Genomic DNA, 12,132 nt, shown 5'->3' with positions numbered 1-12,132 from the left:
GATTTAAAAATGATAATTTACAAAATATGTGTTTTTATTATTTGAGTTTTAAATTAAATATTTTTGCATATACATATAGCAACTATACTAGTTGGTTAAAATTTCAGCGGCACGTGATTCCATTAGTTTTTCCATAGAACTAATACTAGACATCCAATTATCCAAAGTCGTAGCCATGCTAGCTATTTGTGGACGATCGAGAACACGTGGCAAAACCTTAAAAAGAATTAACGGATTAAATAAGCTAAATAGCAAATTTTTAACTTAATCAACAAACTTACCCAAGACATATTAACAACACCCGCCACTTGATCAATTTCTCCTTTAACCAAATCCAACGCTAAAGCTTTCATAATTAACAATTCTACCTCTTTAAGGGGCAATTGTGTTTCATTAGCAATATCCTCAAAGGAAATGGAACGTTGTGTAGCGGAACGTTTGAAAGTCATTTCCATCAGACATAAAAGAGAGATTTTCTGACGCAGTTTAATTTCTTGTGCAAGCAAGTCGGGAATTTTTGACCAAACAGGTTTCATTTCATTAAATCTGTAAATAAATATATTAATAGAATTATATATTCTATTGTAGTATTAAAAATAATTTAATACTTTTTAATATCTCCTACGTTGAAAGCTTTAAGCAATTCCATCAACCATTCGTTTTCTGTTCCCTTCAAAGAGGTCAAAATTGGGTGGGCCAGCTAGATAAAAATGAAAATTCCTATTGTTATAACATATCTTTTATACAATTATTTTAATATTTACCAATTCTCCTATATTATAAATGCCATCGCCTAATAAAGCGGCCAAACCTAAAAAGAATGCCTGTTGTGCCCATTGATCTTTAGGATAGTCATCGATAGAACAACCCAAAAATTGTAAACCACAACGATAATAATCACTGTGTTTACCCACACGACGGTAGTATTGTGAAGCTAGCATGTAGTATTTGCCATGAACGGGTGTTACATTGCCGACATCTTCCAAGATGTCACGTAATTCTTCAATGATTTTCTTGCAAGCATCCAAATCATTAAGATCTGACAGGTAGATGTTACCTTGAAGAACCTGCAAGAAATTGATAACAAATATGCTTACTTTCTGCTTTATCTAAAACAACTGCTACAGATAATAACGTATAGGAGATGGTCTTTTCTAAGGGTTATGGAGTTATTTCTGTCAGAACTTTCAATAAATCATTTACCAAAGCTCACAACTTTAAAAATAACTTTTAAAGTTTTTAAATGTTCCTACATTTCTAATACACACCTGAACATACCAAACAGCTTCATCACAAATCTTTACTTTATCTTTAATTTTACCCAAAAATTCAACAGCTTCCTTTTTATCGGTAATATGTTCGACAATAACTTCCACAATCTCAACTAAACCATAGGGATTTATTCTGCAATATAAAGAAAAGGCATAGGAGCATTAAAAAAAAACACATAACCTTACTAATATGGAGTTCCAAACTCCTCTTTGTTACTTACTTCATTTCAAAAGTTTGCAAAAAATTCTGATACAACTGCAGTAAGGCATCCTCATCCTGCATAGCAGCATTACGTACAAATTTATTCAATTTTATGGTCAATTCATTCCATAATCTAGAAAATTTGTTTAGAATTAAATATTAGCTTTATTTTTTTCTTTTTGATTCTATTAAACTTACTTTTCATTGTATAGATCTTCCAAGGCAGCCCATTCAGAGGCTAATTCTTTATTTGTTGTTTTCTTTTGATTTGCCAAGTAGCCAGCTACATTAACTGTGGGTTGTGCCATTTTATTTTGTGATACTTTTATTTAATTGTGTATTTTAAATAAAATAAATTTCTAAACAATATTTTATTATTTTCTCTTGGTATGTGCAGTGTAAATTTTTGCAAATCACAACTCGCCGACGCTGCTGTCAAATAGTGTCAAATTGTAGGTTTTTATAGCAGTGAGCTTTGTTATATGTTAATGGCTGAAGTGATGCCAGATTATAATTATTTATGTGTTTTGTATATGTTTTCAGGGAAGAAAAAAGTTAAGAATTTGATTTTTATTTATAAAAAGCTTCTGACTAGACTATAGACTAGACTATAAACTAGACTATAGACTAGACTATAGACTAGTCTATAGTTTAGACTATAGACTAGACTAACGACTATACTATAGACTAGACTATAGACTAGAATATAGACTAGGCTATAGACTAGAATATAGACTAGACTATAGACTAGGCTATAGACTAGACTATAGACTAGGCTATAGACTAGACTATAGACTAGACTATAGACTAGATTATAGACTAGACTATAGACTAGATTATAGACTAGACTATAGACTAGATTATATAGATATAGTGTAGACTATGGACTAGACTATAGACTATCAAAGACAACTTCCTTTTTACAACCAATTTAAATAAATAATTTATTAAAAACAACAACAAATAATTTCAATAAATAAATTTTTTTTTTATTTTTGTGAACGTGAGATAAATTTTCATTCACTTAGTGAGTTAATTATCAAGTTAAACAACACTAGTGGATTTTATTAACTCTGCGAGTAACCGGTACTCTTTTATCTAACAACACTAGAATCTAATGTCAAATAGTCGAAGACAAATTTTCATACATTCACTGACAGTTCGAACGGAACAGCTGTGAAAGTTGGATGTGATATTCGGAGAAAAACCAATCGAAAAGTTGTAAAAAATAAGAAATTTGTAGAAAAAATAAATCTACCAGTGAAAAAAGGATAAATTTTTATATTTAAATACAGATCTTTATTAAAATAAAGCTAAAGCAAAACAACTGCAATAAATTAACTCAAACAGAGTGCAAGAAAATATAAAAGAAGCATCTTAAATTGGCAAATTAAAAAAAAAATTGGAAAAAAGCCTGCTGCACAAACACCAAACAAAAGAGTTAAAAGAAAATTTCATGAAAATAATAAAAAAGCTTGGAGTTTATCCTTTGAATAAAGTGCAGTATAAAATAAATCAATTAAGACAAAAAAACAAACATTTTATAAACTAAAACAACAATTAAAAATTATATAATAATTCAATTGGCAACAAAACTGACTTCACGCTAACAAAAAAATTGTTTTTTTTTTCATTAGTTTTCGATGATGATGGTAGTTTAGCTATTTTTGGTGAAATTTTTGTTGTTTATAGAAAAAAAAATCGTAAAAAAAATTCGAAAGTGTGTAAGAGAATTGTGCACAACACAAATGTTTTATATGAAAATCAACTATTAGTAAATTGTTACGTGAATTTAATAAATAAAAAGTAAAAAATTTTTCTATATATCGTACCTATATCGTGTGTGTAGTAAATTTGACAAACGAGTGTTAATTACAAAAAGAAACTTTTCTTTTATTATACGCGCTCAATCAATAAGAAGAAATCAAAAGTGCTTAATGGAATCGGAATCTTATGGAACTGCTAGCTGTTGCTTCCTTAAATATAAGATCTTAAGATCAATATTTTAAACAAACGGTAAGTTAGTTTTGTTATTGTTATTTAACATATTCTTTGATATTAATTTGCTTATGAGGAAAACATATTTATGTACAACGATATAAATGCGTAGATTTAGAATAACCCAGTAAATAATTTTGATTTAAATGGTAATTCAGTTTATTTATTAAATTTAGCATAAGTTGTATGTAGTGGACCAAAACTGACCTTACCTGGTTTCTGTTGTTGTAACAATTTGACTATTTCGGTTGATTTAGCTGCCGCAGGTTTGACAATCTTTGGTCGAGTATGACTCGGTACCTTTGTAGCGTAGACCCATATTGACGTGGTAAAGCACCTTGTTTGGTTTTTGCAATATTAACCCGGAAAAATCTAAAATCAATATGGAGTATATTTTGAAATAATAGTTTTCATATATTGTTAAGATTCTGGGAGCTGCTCTTTTCAATTTCTACTGCGAGTTTTTGATTTTTATTTAAAACTACTTTTTCTTGATGAAATTCTACATTCTTTGGTGTGGAAAAACAGGTAGTATTTTCATCACTACTAGTAGTTGTTATTGTAACAGAACTGTGGCCCACAGTTCTGAAGAAAAAACTTTCGGTTAATACAGCTGTTGCTGGGTAGACAATCATTGGACGAGTATTACTCTGGACGTTCCGGAGTGAAGATCCAATTGTCGTGGGAACGATCAGAATTAGTAACTTGAAGTACTTCAAATTCGGGTGAAAAAACTATGAATTTTACATTAGCGTTTCATTGTTGTTGTAACATCTCGACTGTGGCCGATAGTTCTTTCCTGGGGAAAAACTTCCGGTTGATACAGCTGTCGCTGGGTAGACAATCTTTGGCCGAGTATTACTCAGATCGTTCCGGAGTGAAGATCCAATTGTCGTGGGAACGATCAGAACTAGTAACTCGAAGTACTTCAAATTCGGGTAAAAATCTATGAATTTTACATTAGCGTTTCATTGTTGTTGTTGTTGCAACAGCTCGACTGAGGCCAATAGTTCTTTCCTGGGGAAACAACTTTCGATTGATACAGCTGTCGCTGGGTTGACAATCTTTGGCCGAGTATTACTCGGGTCGTTCCGGAGTGAAGATACAATTCTCATGGGAACGATGAGAACTAAAAACTCGAAATATTTCAAATTCGGGTGAAAAAACTATGAATTTTACATTAGCGTTTCATTGTTGTTGTTGTTGTAACAGCTCGACTGTGGTCGATAGTTCTTTCCTGGGGAAAAAACTTTCGGTTGATACAGCTGTCGCTAGGTTGACAATCTTTGGCCCAGTATGACTCGGGTCGTTCCGGAGCGAAAATGCAATTGTCGTGGAAACGATCAGAACTAGTAACTCGAAGTACTTTAAATTCGGGTGAAAAAACTATGAATTTTACATTAGCGTTTCATTGTTGTTGTTTTTGTAACAGCTCGACTGTGGCCGATAGTTCTTTCCTGGGGAAAAAACTTTCTGTTGATACAGCTGTCGCTGGGTTGACAATCTTTGGCCGAGTATGACTCGGGTCGTTCCGGAGCGAAGATCCAATTGTCGTGTTTCATTATAGGAATGTTGTTTACATATTTTTGGCAACTCAAAAGTGCATTTAATCTAAGTTAAAAAAAGCAGTTAAAATCCTATATTTGGATGTCAAAAAATAAAACAAAATCTCTTAATGACACTCTTATGAAATTTTCACCGGGTTTTCACCAAAACTTAATGTACGTCAAATATGTTACTTGTAATGACTTTTCTCACTTTTAATTTCCCTCCATTGGAGGGATATTGTTTATTTTTGGCAACTTAAAACTACACCTAATCTTGATTTGTCTTTTCTCTCAATTTTAACTGGGTCTTCAATTGTAAGGAAATATTTGCTTTATAAAAGTGAATAGTATGTAAGGAGTGAGATCGAAAAATTCTTAACACACGTTTTTCATTACATTTTTCAACCAAAGTATTATTTGATTTTTTTTTTGATCAAGTTACCTTTGAAAAACATGTCAGTTATTATGTGTAATGTCAATTATATTAATTTTTTTGTTAATCTGATTAAAATGAGTGACCAGAAAAAAGTGCGTACTGAAATTATTAAATATTTTCAACTAAACCCAACTTGGTCTTACAAAAAGTTGGCCAAGCATTCAAAGGTCTGCCGTCAAACTGTTTCCAATGTTATTAAACAGTACCGGGAGAACTTGTCAGTTGATAGAAAACCTGGTTCAGGTAGAAGGAATGGTCCACATAATGTATCTAAAGCCAAAAAAATAGAACGTATTTTCAAAAGAGTTCCCAAAACATCCGGTAGGAAAGCAGCTCGGTTAGCTCAGTGCTCGGACTATTTGGTACGAAAAGTTAAAGCTAATGCAGGTTTAAAAACATACAAGGCTCAAAAAGTTCCTGACAAGAACGCTGCTAAAAATTTAGAGGCCAAAAACAGAGCACGGAAATTAAAGTCAAGTTTTATAAAAAAATATTCTTGCTGCATAATGGATGACGAAACGCATGTTCTGGCAGATTTTTCGCAACTTACAGGTCAAAAGTTTTATGTTGCTGATGCTCGAGGAAATGTTGAAGAAAAGTTTAGGACCCAAAAGCAGACAAAATTTCCCAAAAAGTTCTTGGTATGGCAAGCAATATGCAGTTGCGGCAAAAGAAGCCAATCATTTGTTACAACGGGCTCTATAAATACCGAAGTTTACATCAAGGAATGTTTACAAAAAAGGCTGCTTCCATTCATAAGACTTCATAATGTGTCCACTTATTTTTGGCCTGACTTGGCATCCTGTCACTATGGTAAACAAGCCCTTGAGTGGTACAAGAACAATAATGTGGTATTTGTACCAAGAGAGGCAAATCCTCCAAACTGCCCGGAGCTAAGGCCAGTGGAGAGATATTGGGCTCTTGTTAAAAGAGAATTGAAGAGTACAAAAAAGGTGTCCAAAAGTGTGGTAGATTTTAAACGGAGATGGACTACATGTTCGAGCAAAGTGACAGAAAGCACTATAAAAACGTTAATAGAAGGGTTTCCGAAAAGGGTTCAAAATTTCATCACTAGTGATTAAAACTATAAAAATATTTTTTTTTTGTAAATTGTAATAATAATTTGAATCAAATAAAAAAAAATAAAGCTGTAAGTTTAGTGGTTTCTTTTTTATAAACATATATGTATGTTAAGAATTTTTCGATCTCACTCCTTAATCGCATTTTTAGATGTAATTAAGATGTAGTTTGTAAAGTATAACATCAATTAGTTTTTGCTGGGTATCTAGTAAATTGTTTGAAATTCTAAAATTTTTAAGGAAAAATCTAATTTTTGATGAAAATCTGATTTAATGATTTAAATTTTAATGAAAAATTTTGCATTTTCAAATCAAATTTCAAAACTACAAATAAAGATTTCACTTAAAATTTTCAATTTAATAAAACTACAAGTTTTGTGAATAAAAACTCAAATTTTCAAAAAAAAAAAAAAAATAAAAAAAATCACAAAAAATCCCAAATTTTACTTAAAACAAGGAAAATTTCAATAAAAAGTTTGTTCTTTCACTAAACATCAGATTTTTTCTAAAATCTTAAGCAGATTTCTTTTTCCTTATCGAAATAACGGTAAATTTTACTTTACTCACATAAAAGGCAATTCGATCTAGGGTTTTTCACTATTTTTTTTGAAATCAAAAAATATTTTATAATATTTTTTTTCTATTATCGATGTTTTAAACATATTTTTTATTTAATAAATTACTTTACAACGACATCTTTTTGAAAACCATAACATCAACTTGATTTCCTTCCTGGTAAATTTTACGTTAAAGTTTTTCCTTAATAAAAATTTCCGCTCATTGATTTTTTATTTTACAATATTACTGGAAATCAAAAAAGAAGACATATACATATATACCAATACACACACATAAAATAAAACAAAAATATATATATTTTTACAAATAAATGTCTAAGTGCAGACAGTCATTACAAACAGCAAGTATTCAATGCCTTAAGAAAAATTTCGCGTATAATTTTACACAATCTACGAGGATTTATTTTCTTATTTATGTTGACATTGAAAGTATTTTTTCTAGTTCTATATTTTATTTTGCAAAAATGTTCTTTCTATTAGAAATTGTTGTAACCAACACTTAAACTCGCTATTCAAATTATGTCCAATGCTTTAGAGGCAACAAAATTTATGAGGGTCATAACTTACAAATGAGATTATTAAATAAAACTATTTTTTAGTTGACAAAAGATGATGTTTTCAAGTCAACACTTCATTTTACAAAAAAAAAAAATAAGAAAAATAAAACTAAGAAAAATACCCACAAATTTGTATGATAATAAAAAAGGTCAAACCGGAAACATTGAAATAAAAAAGGTTTTGAAAACCCTTTAAACTAAATCGGTTCATCAATCTTTATCTTGATCTCTTCTAGTAGACAATTGTAAAAAAAATATAATGTAATTGTTGTCAAAGACAAACAATAGGTGTGAACGGCGCCTCTAACAAATTTGTTTTCTTTTTTGTGTATATACCTATATATGTGAGTGTGTGTTTTGTAGTTTTGAACTTTTTGCTCTAATAGTCAGGCAAACGTCGTAAAACCTGACAAAAAAAAAACAAAGAGTTTAGACTAAAATGACAAAAACAACTTAACTGCAGGCACATTTTGAAACTTGACTAGAGAATATCGTTGTAAAAGAGTAATTGCTTTTTTATGCTCTTTTTCTTTACTTACCAATAGAGGTGACAGTCATACAGTGGTATTGATGAGGGGAAATTTTAAGAAAAAACTTTTTATGTTTTTTAGTTTAAAAACATTTAAACATCGACATTCAGATTTTTGGACTTTTTTCGACTTTTATTAACAAAGTCGACTTTTTTTCACAGACGATAGCCGAGTTATCGATTTTTTTGGAATAAAATAGTCGAATTCGACTTTTTGACTCTTTTCGACAAAAATTCGTTTATTCGATTATTCGAAAGTCGATTTATAAAACCCTAATAAACACTTATCAAAGATTTATTCAACAAATTTTGTATGTTTGATTTGTTTTATAAACCTTTTATAAATGTTTATGAATAAAACCTATAATATGCAATAAACAACTTAGTTTAGCTAAATTTTTTAAACACATTCTTAATATTAAAATATTCTTTAATTTATGGGATATTTCCATAAATATTAAGCAGTTTTTTTTTATTCTAATTTAAAAATATAATATGCAAATATATGCTAAAAATATAAGCCACGCTTTCTTTAAATAGCAGTGCTAAAAAATATTAAAAAAAAAACTTAAATAAATGTTGTTGCTAACACGAATATGAAGATGACATTATTGATAGAGCTTATCAAACTTATTATAGATTTTTGGTAGGCGGTGGTTCAAAAATCTTATTTGAGAGATTAATAAAATTTACCTTTTGTATTTCAACATTTGTGTAAAGATTTTCTTTGTCGGTCCAAATGGAGCAATAAAAGAAGGAATGTATTTGCTATAAATAGAAGGGATCTTGTGTAAGTTAACCTGTCGAAAAACAAAACCATTTTGTTAATTTTAAAACAAGGACAAGAGAATTTCTTATGACTCTTTAAAATAATGGAATGAATGTAGCACCACCAATTAGGAAATAACACAAAATGAATAATCTTTCAAGTTTTGCGGGTGCTTAACTATACAAAGTTGGACGAACAGATTAAGACTACTCAAAAGGAAAGTGAAATACTTTTACACTTTCTATTCTTTTATTGAATTTGCTAGGCTCTCTAGATATAAGGTGAGCTTTAGAAGGGTTATGTACCATAAAAAGATGCATGTCCATTAGGAAATCATAAGGTCCATTGTGTTTCCTTTTCAAAAAGAAATGAAGATTCTAAAGAAAAAACTGAGAAACAGAAAGCCTATAAGAAAAACTAGAATGAAAGAGAAGAAGATAGGTTAAAAGAAAATAATTCCAGTGAAGAGATGATAGAGAAAAACGGACTAATTTTCTTGATAAAACCTAGTAAAACTTGCAATATCTTTCATTTCATCATGGAATCTCTTCCCTAGCCACATCAGCCTAAGATTCTGTATACTCAATCGACTCAATTTCCTCCCTATCTTCGCACAACCTGCAATAGTCCAAAGGCCCCGTAAGCATGCCTATTCCAAATGCTACATCTCTCAGAAATGTCTAAGAATGTTTTTTCATCAACACTTTACTATTGAAAAAAGTTATAAGTTGGACGAACAAATTAAGACGACTTAAGATGAAAGTAAATGTACACTTTCATTGTCATTGCTAGGCTTTCGAGGAAATTAAATGTAATTATCTGGAGTGTGATATTACTTTAGATATTAATTACATCTCTTAGAAACACTGTTGGTAACTTTGTAAGAAATTACATTCACGAACACTTTAATATTAAAGTGTTCGCCTATAGCTAAATTGTTGAAAACCAGTCCGTAACAATAACTCTGGCTAAACTGAGATAGGTAATGAGCAACAGATTACCCATTTTGTTTAGAGTTATAGTGGCCTCTGGTAGGTTAGTGGTTAGTGTTCTAGTCTGATAGACCCTTTCAAACTAACTAATTAACTAACTAACATACTTTATCGTTATAATAATCCAGCAAAAAAAGAACTTTCAAAAAAGCGAAAAAGAAGTACAATTTACTCCATAGAAGTAAACAAAAAGATCTAAAGTACCCAGCAAAAAAGTGTGTAAAAAGATGTGGTATTTTAATCAGAACTAGTTACCTGAAATGCTTCAAATTCGGGTGAAAAATCTATGAATTTTACATTAGCTTGTCATTGGTAGGATGCTCTTCATTTTTAGCAACTCTATACTACATCTTATCTTAGATTTAGAAGCAGTAAAAATCCGTTATTTGGATGTCATTCCCTTAATGACATTTTTAATGAAAATTTCACTGGCTCTTCACCAAACATTGATGTTATTTGTAATGACTTTTCTATATCTCTTTACTTACTTTTAACCGGGTTTTCATTTGCAACGAAATATTTGCTTGAAAAAGTGAATTATATGTAATCGCATTTTTAGATGTGATTAAAATGAAGTTTGTAAAGTACTACATCAAATATTTTTTGCTGGTTATTGATGATTTTAATATAGGCTTGTCATAGGAGGGATGTTCTTTTTATTTGATTCCAAATTCAATGCATCTTAAGTCATTCTCAAGAAGTAAGTTTTATGTGTTCTTTTTTGCAAGTTATTAGGAAGTGAAATTGTAGTATTATAGCATATAAGTAATTTGACATAAATAATATTAATATATATAAATAAATGCAGTTTCTTTGGAATTCAATAAACCTTCAATTCCACAGAAGGTAAAGAAAAGTACTTAGTCCTACTTTTCAAGTGATGATAAATGTTATTCTTTCAGAAGTACTTCGTTTTATTTTTGCTGGGAAGCGCTTACTATTTATGTATATATGTAGAACTGTATGACGATCTCGAAATTTTCCCTTCTACTTCTAAAAGATAAAACATAGAATGACATTTCCGTGACCACTGTGCAATTTATATTAGGTACTTTAAAACTAAAACGCCCCTTTAAAATTGATTAGTTATGGATTTCAAAATTAAACACTTTTTTTGTGTTTGTTTGAAAGTATTAAAGAAAGAGGTAGAATTTTTACAATTGTAACGAATATTTACTTTTAAGCCAGTATGTTTACTTAAGCAGTTTAAGTACTATGTTGACAATGTGTCAATAAGTACAGCATACATAGATACATACATACCTACATTCATACATGTTTATTTGTATCTATTAAATATTATGGGAAAACCACAAACAAATATAAAGAACTTTTAAAAAATACAAAAAAATCTCAACATTTTTATTATAAACTTTTAAATTTTCAAACGTAGATATTATTAAACAAAAGATTAAATTTTAACGGTTTAAAATTAAGAAAAAATGTTTTAATAAGAATTTACATATTTTATTTGTCTATGTTTATATAAATTCTTTGAAAAAAAGAAGAAAAGAAAAATTAACTATATAGTCCAAGTTTATATACAGATTTCTTTATATCTATTAAGTTGACAAGAAAATGTTTGTAATTTTACATAGACATGTTGTATGCAAACAAAAGTCTATGTTGTCTATATTTTCTGTTTATTAAAATCTCAACAAAACAAAAAGTATATAGATTTAAAAAAAAAAATAAATAAATCAAAATAACAACAACAACAAAAACAACTAAAAAATACCTTATTTCCGTTATCTTTAAGATGTTGACTACATTAAATTACTCAAACATCTGGTGTACAACTCATACTTGATAGCAAGCAATCCAATACCAACAAATGTCTACCCAAATCAAGACAAGAGTCAAGAAAAAGAAAAAAAAAACAACAAACTTTTCTTTTTTCACTTTACAACAATACTTACTTAAATACTTTTCTAAAGCCAATCTATCCATAAGGGAAATTGTAAAAAAAAAGAAAACAATTTTTTTTTTCATTTTACGTAAATAAAAAAGCATTTCTATGGAACATCATCATTAAAAAAAAAGTAAAAGTGGCCAGATTAAAAAAGGGCCACCATACAGTATCAGACAGTTACAGTTATAAAATCCAGAAAAAAAATTTATTCCATTTTAACTGTTTTAAGGTTAGAAACACTGCTGTTGTTGATGATGATGCT

General features: G+C 29.5%; 2 protein-coding genes across 2 annotated transcripts in view; one reads left to right on the top strand and one right to left on the bottom strand.

The window, feature by feature from the left end:
- Positions 1-10: 10 nt before the first annotated feature.
- LOC111690982 (26S proteasome non-ATPase regulatory subunit 13) lies at positions 11-1,915 on the bottom strand. Its single transcript, XM_023453598.2, has 7 exons — positions 1,672-1,915; positions 1,493-1,606; positions 1,269-1,404; positions 765-1,067; positions 609-700; positions 282-546; positions 11-216 (listed from the first exon to the last, which is right to left on the bottom strand). The coding sequence occupies exons 1-7, from the start codon at positions 1,779-1,781 to the stop codon at positions 88-90; spliced, it is 1,149 nt and encodes a 382-aa protein (XP_023309366.1). The 5' UTR covers positions 1,782-1,915; the 3' UTR covers positions 11-87.
- Positions 1,916-2,621: 706 nt separating this feature from the next.
- Positions 2,622-12,132, top strand: part of LOC111690994 (3-hydroxy-3-methylglutaryl-coenzyme A reductase) — a 79,908-nt gene continuing 70,397 nt past the window's right edge. The window contains exon 1 of the mRNA XM_023453612.2: positions 2,622-3,489. The gene's annotated coding sequence lies outside the window, so the exon portion shown is untranslated. The remainder of the gene's footprint in view (positions 3,490-12,132) is intronic.

Source organism: Lucilia cuprina, chromosome 4, assembly GCF_022045245.1.
Source record: "Lucilia cuprina isolate Lc7/37 chromosome 4, ASM2204524v1, whole genome shotgun sequence".
NCBI classification, from domain to species: Eukaryota; Metazoa; Arthropoda; class Insecta; order Diptera; family Calliphoridae; genus Lucilia; species Lucilia cuprina.
This window is presented reverse-complemented; position numbering and strand designations above follow the sequence as displayed.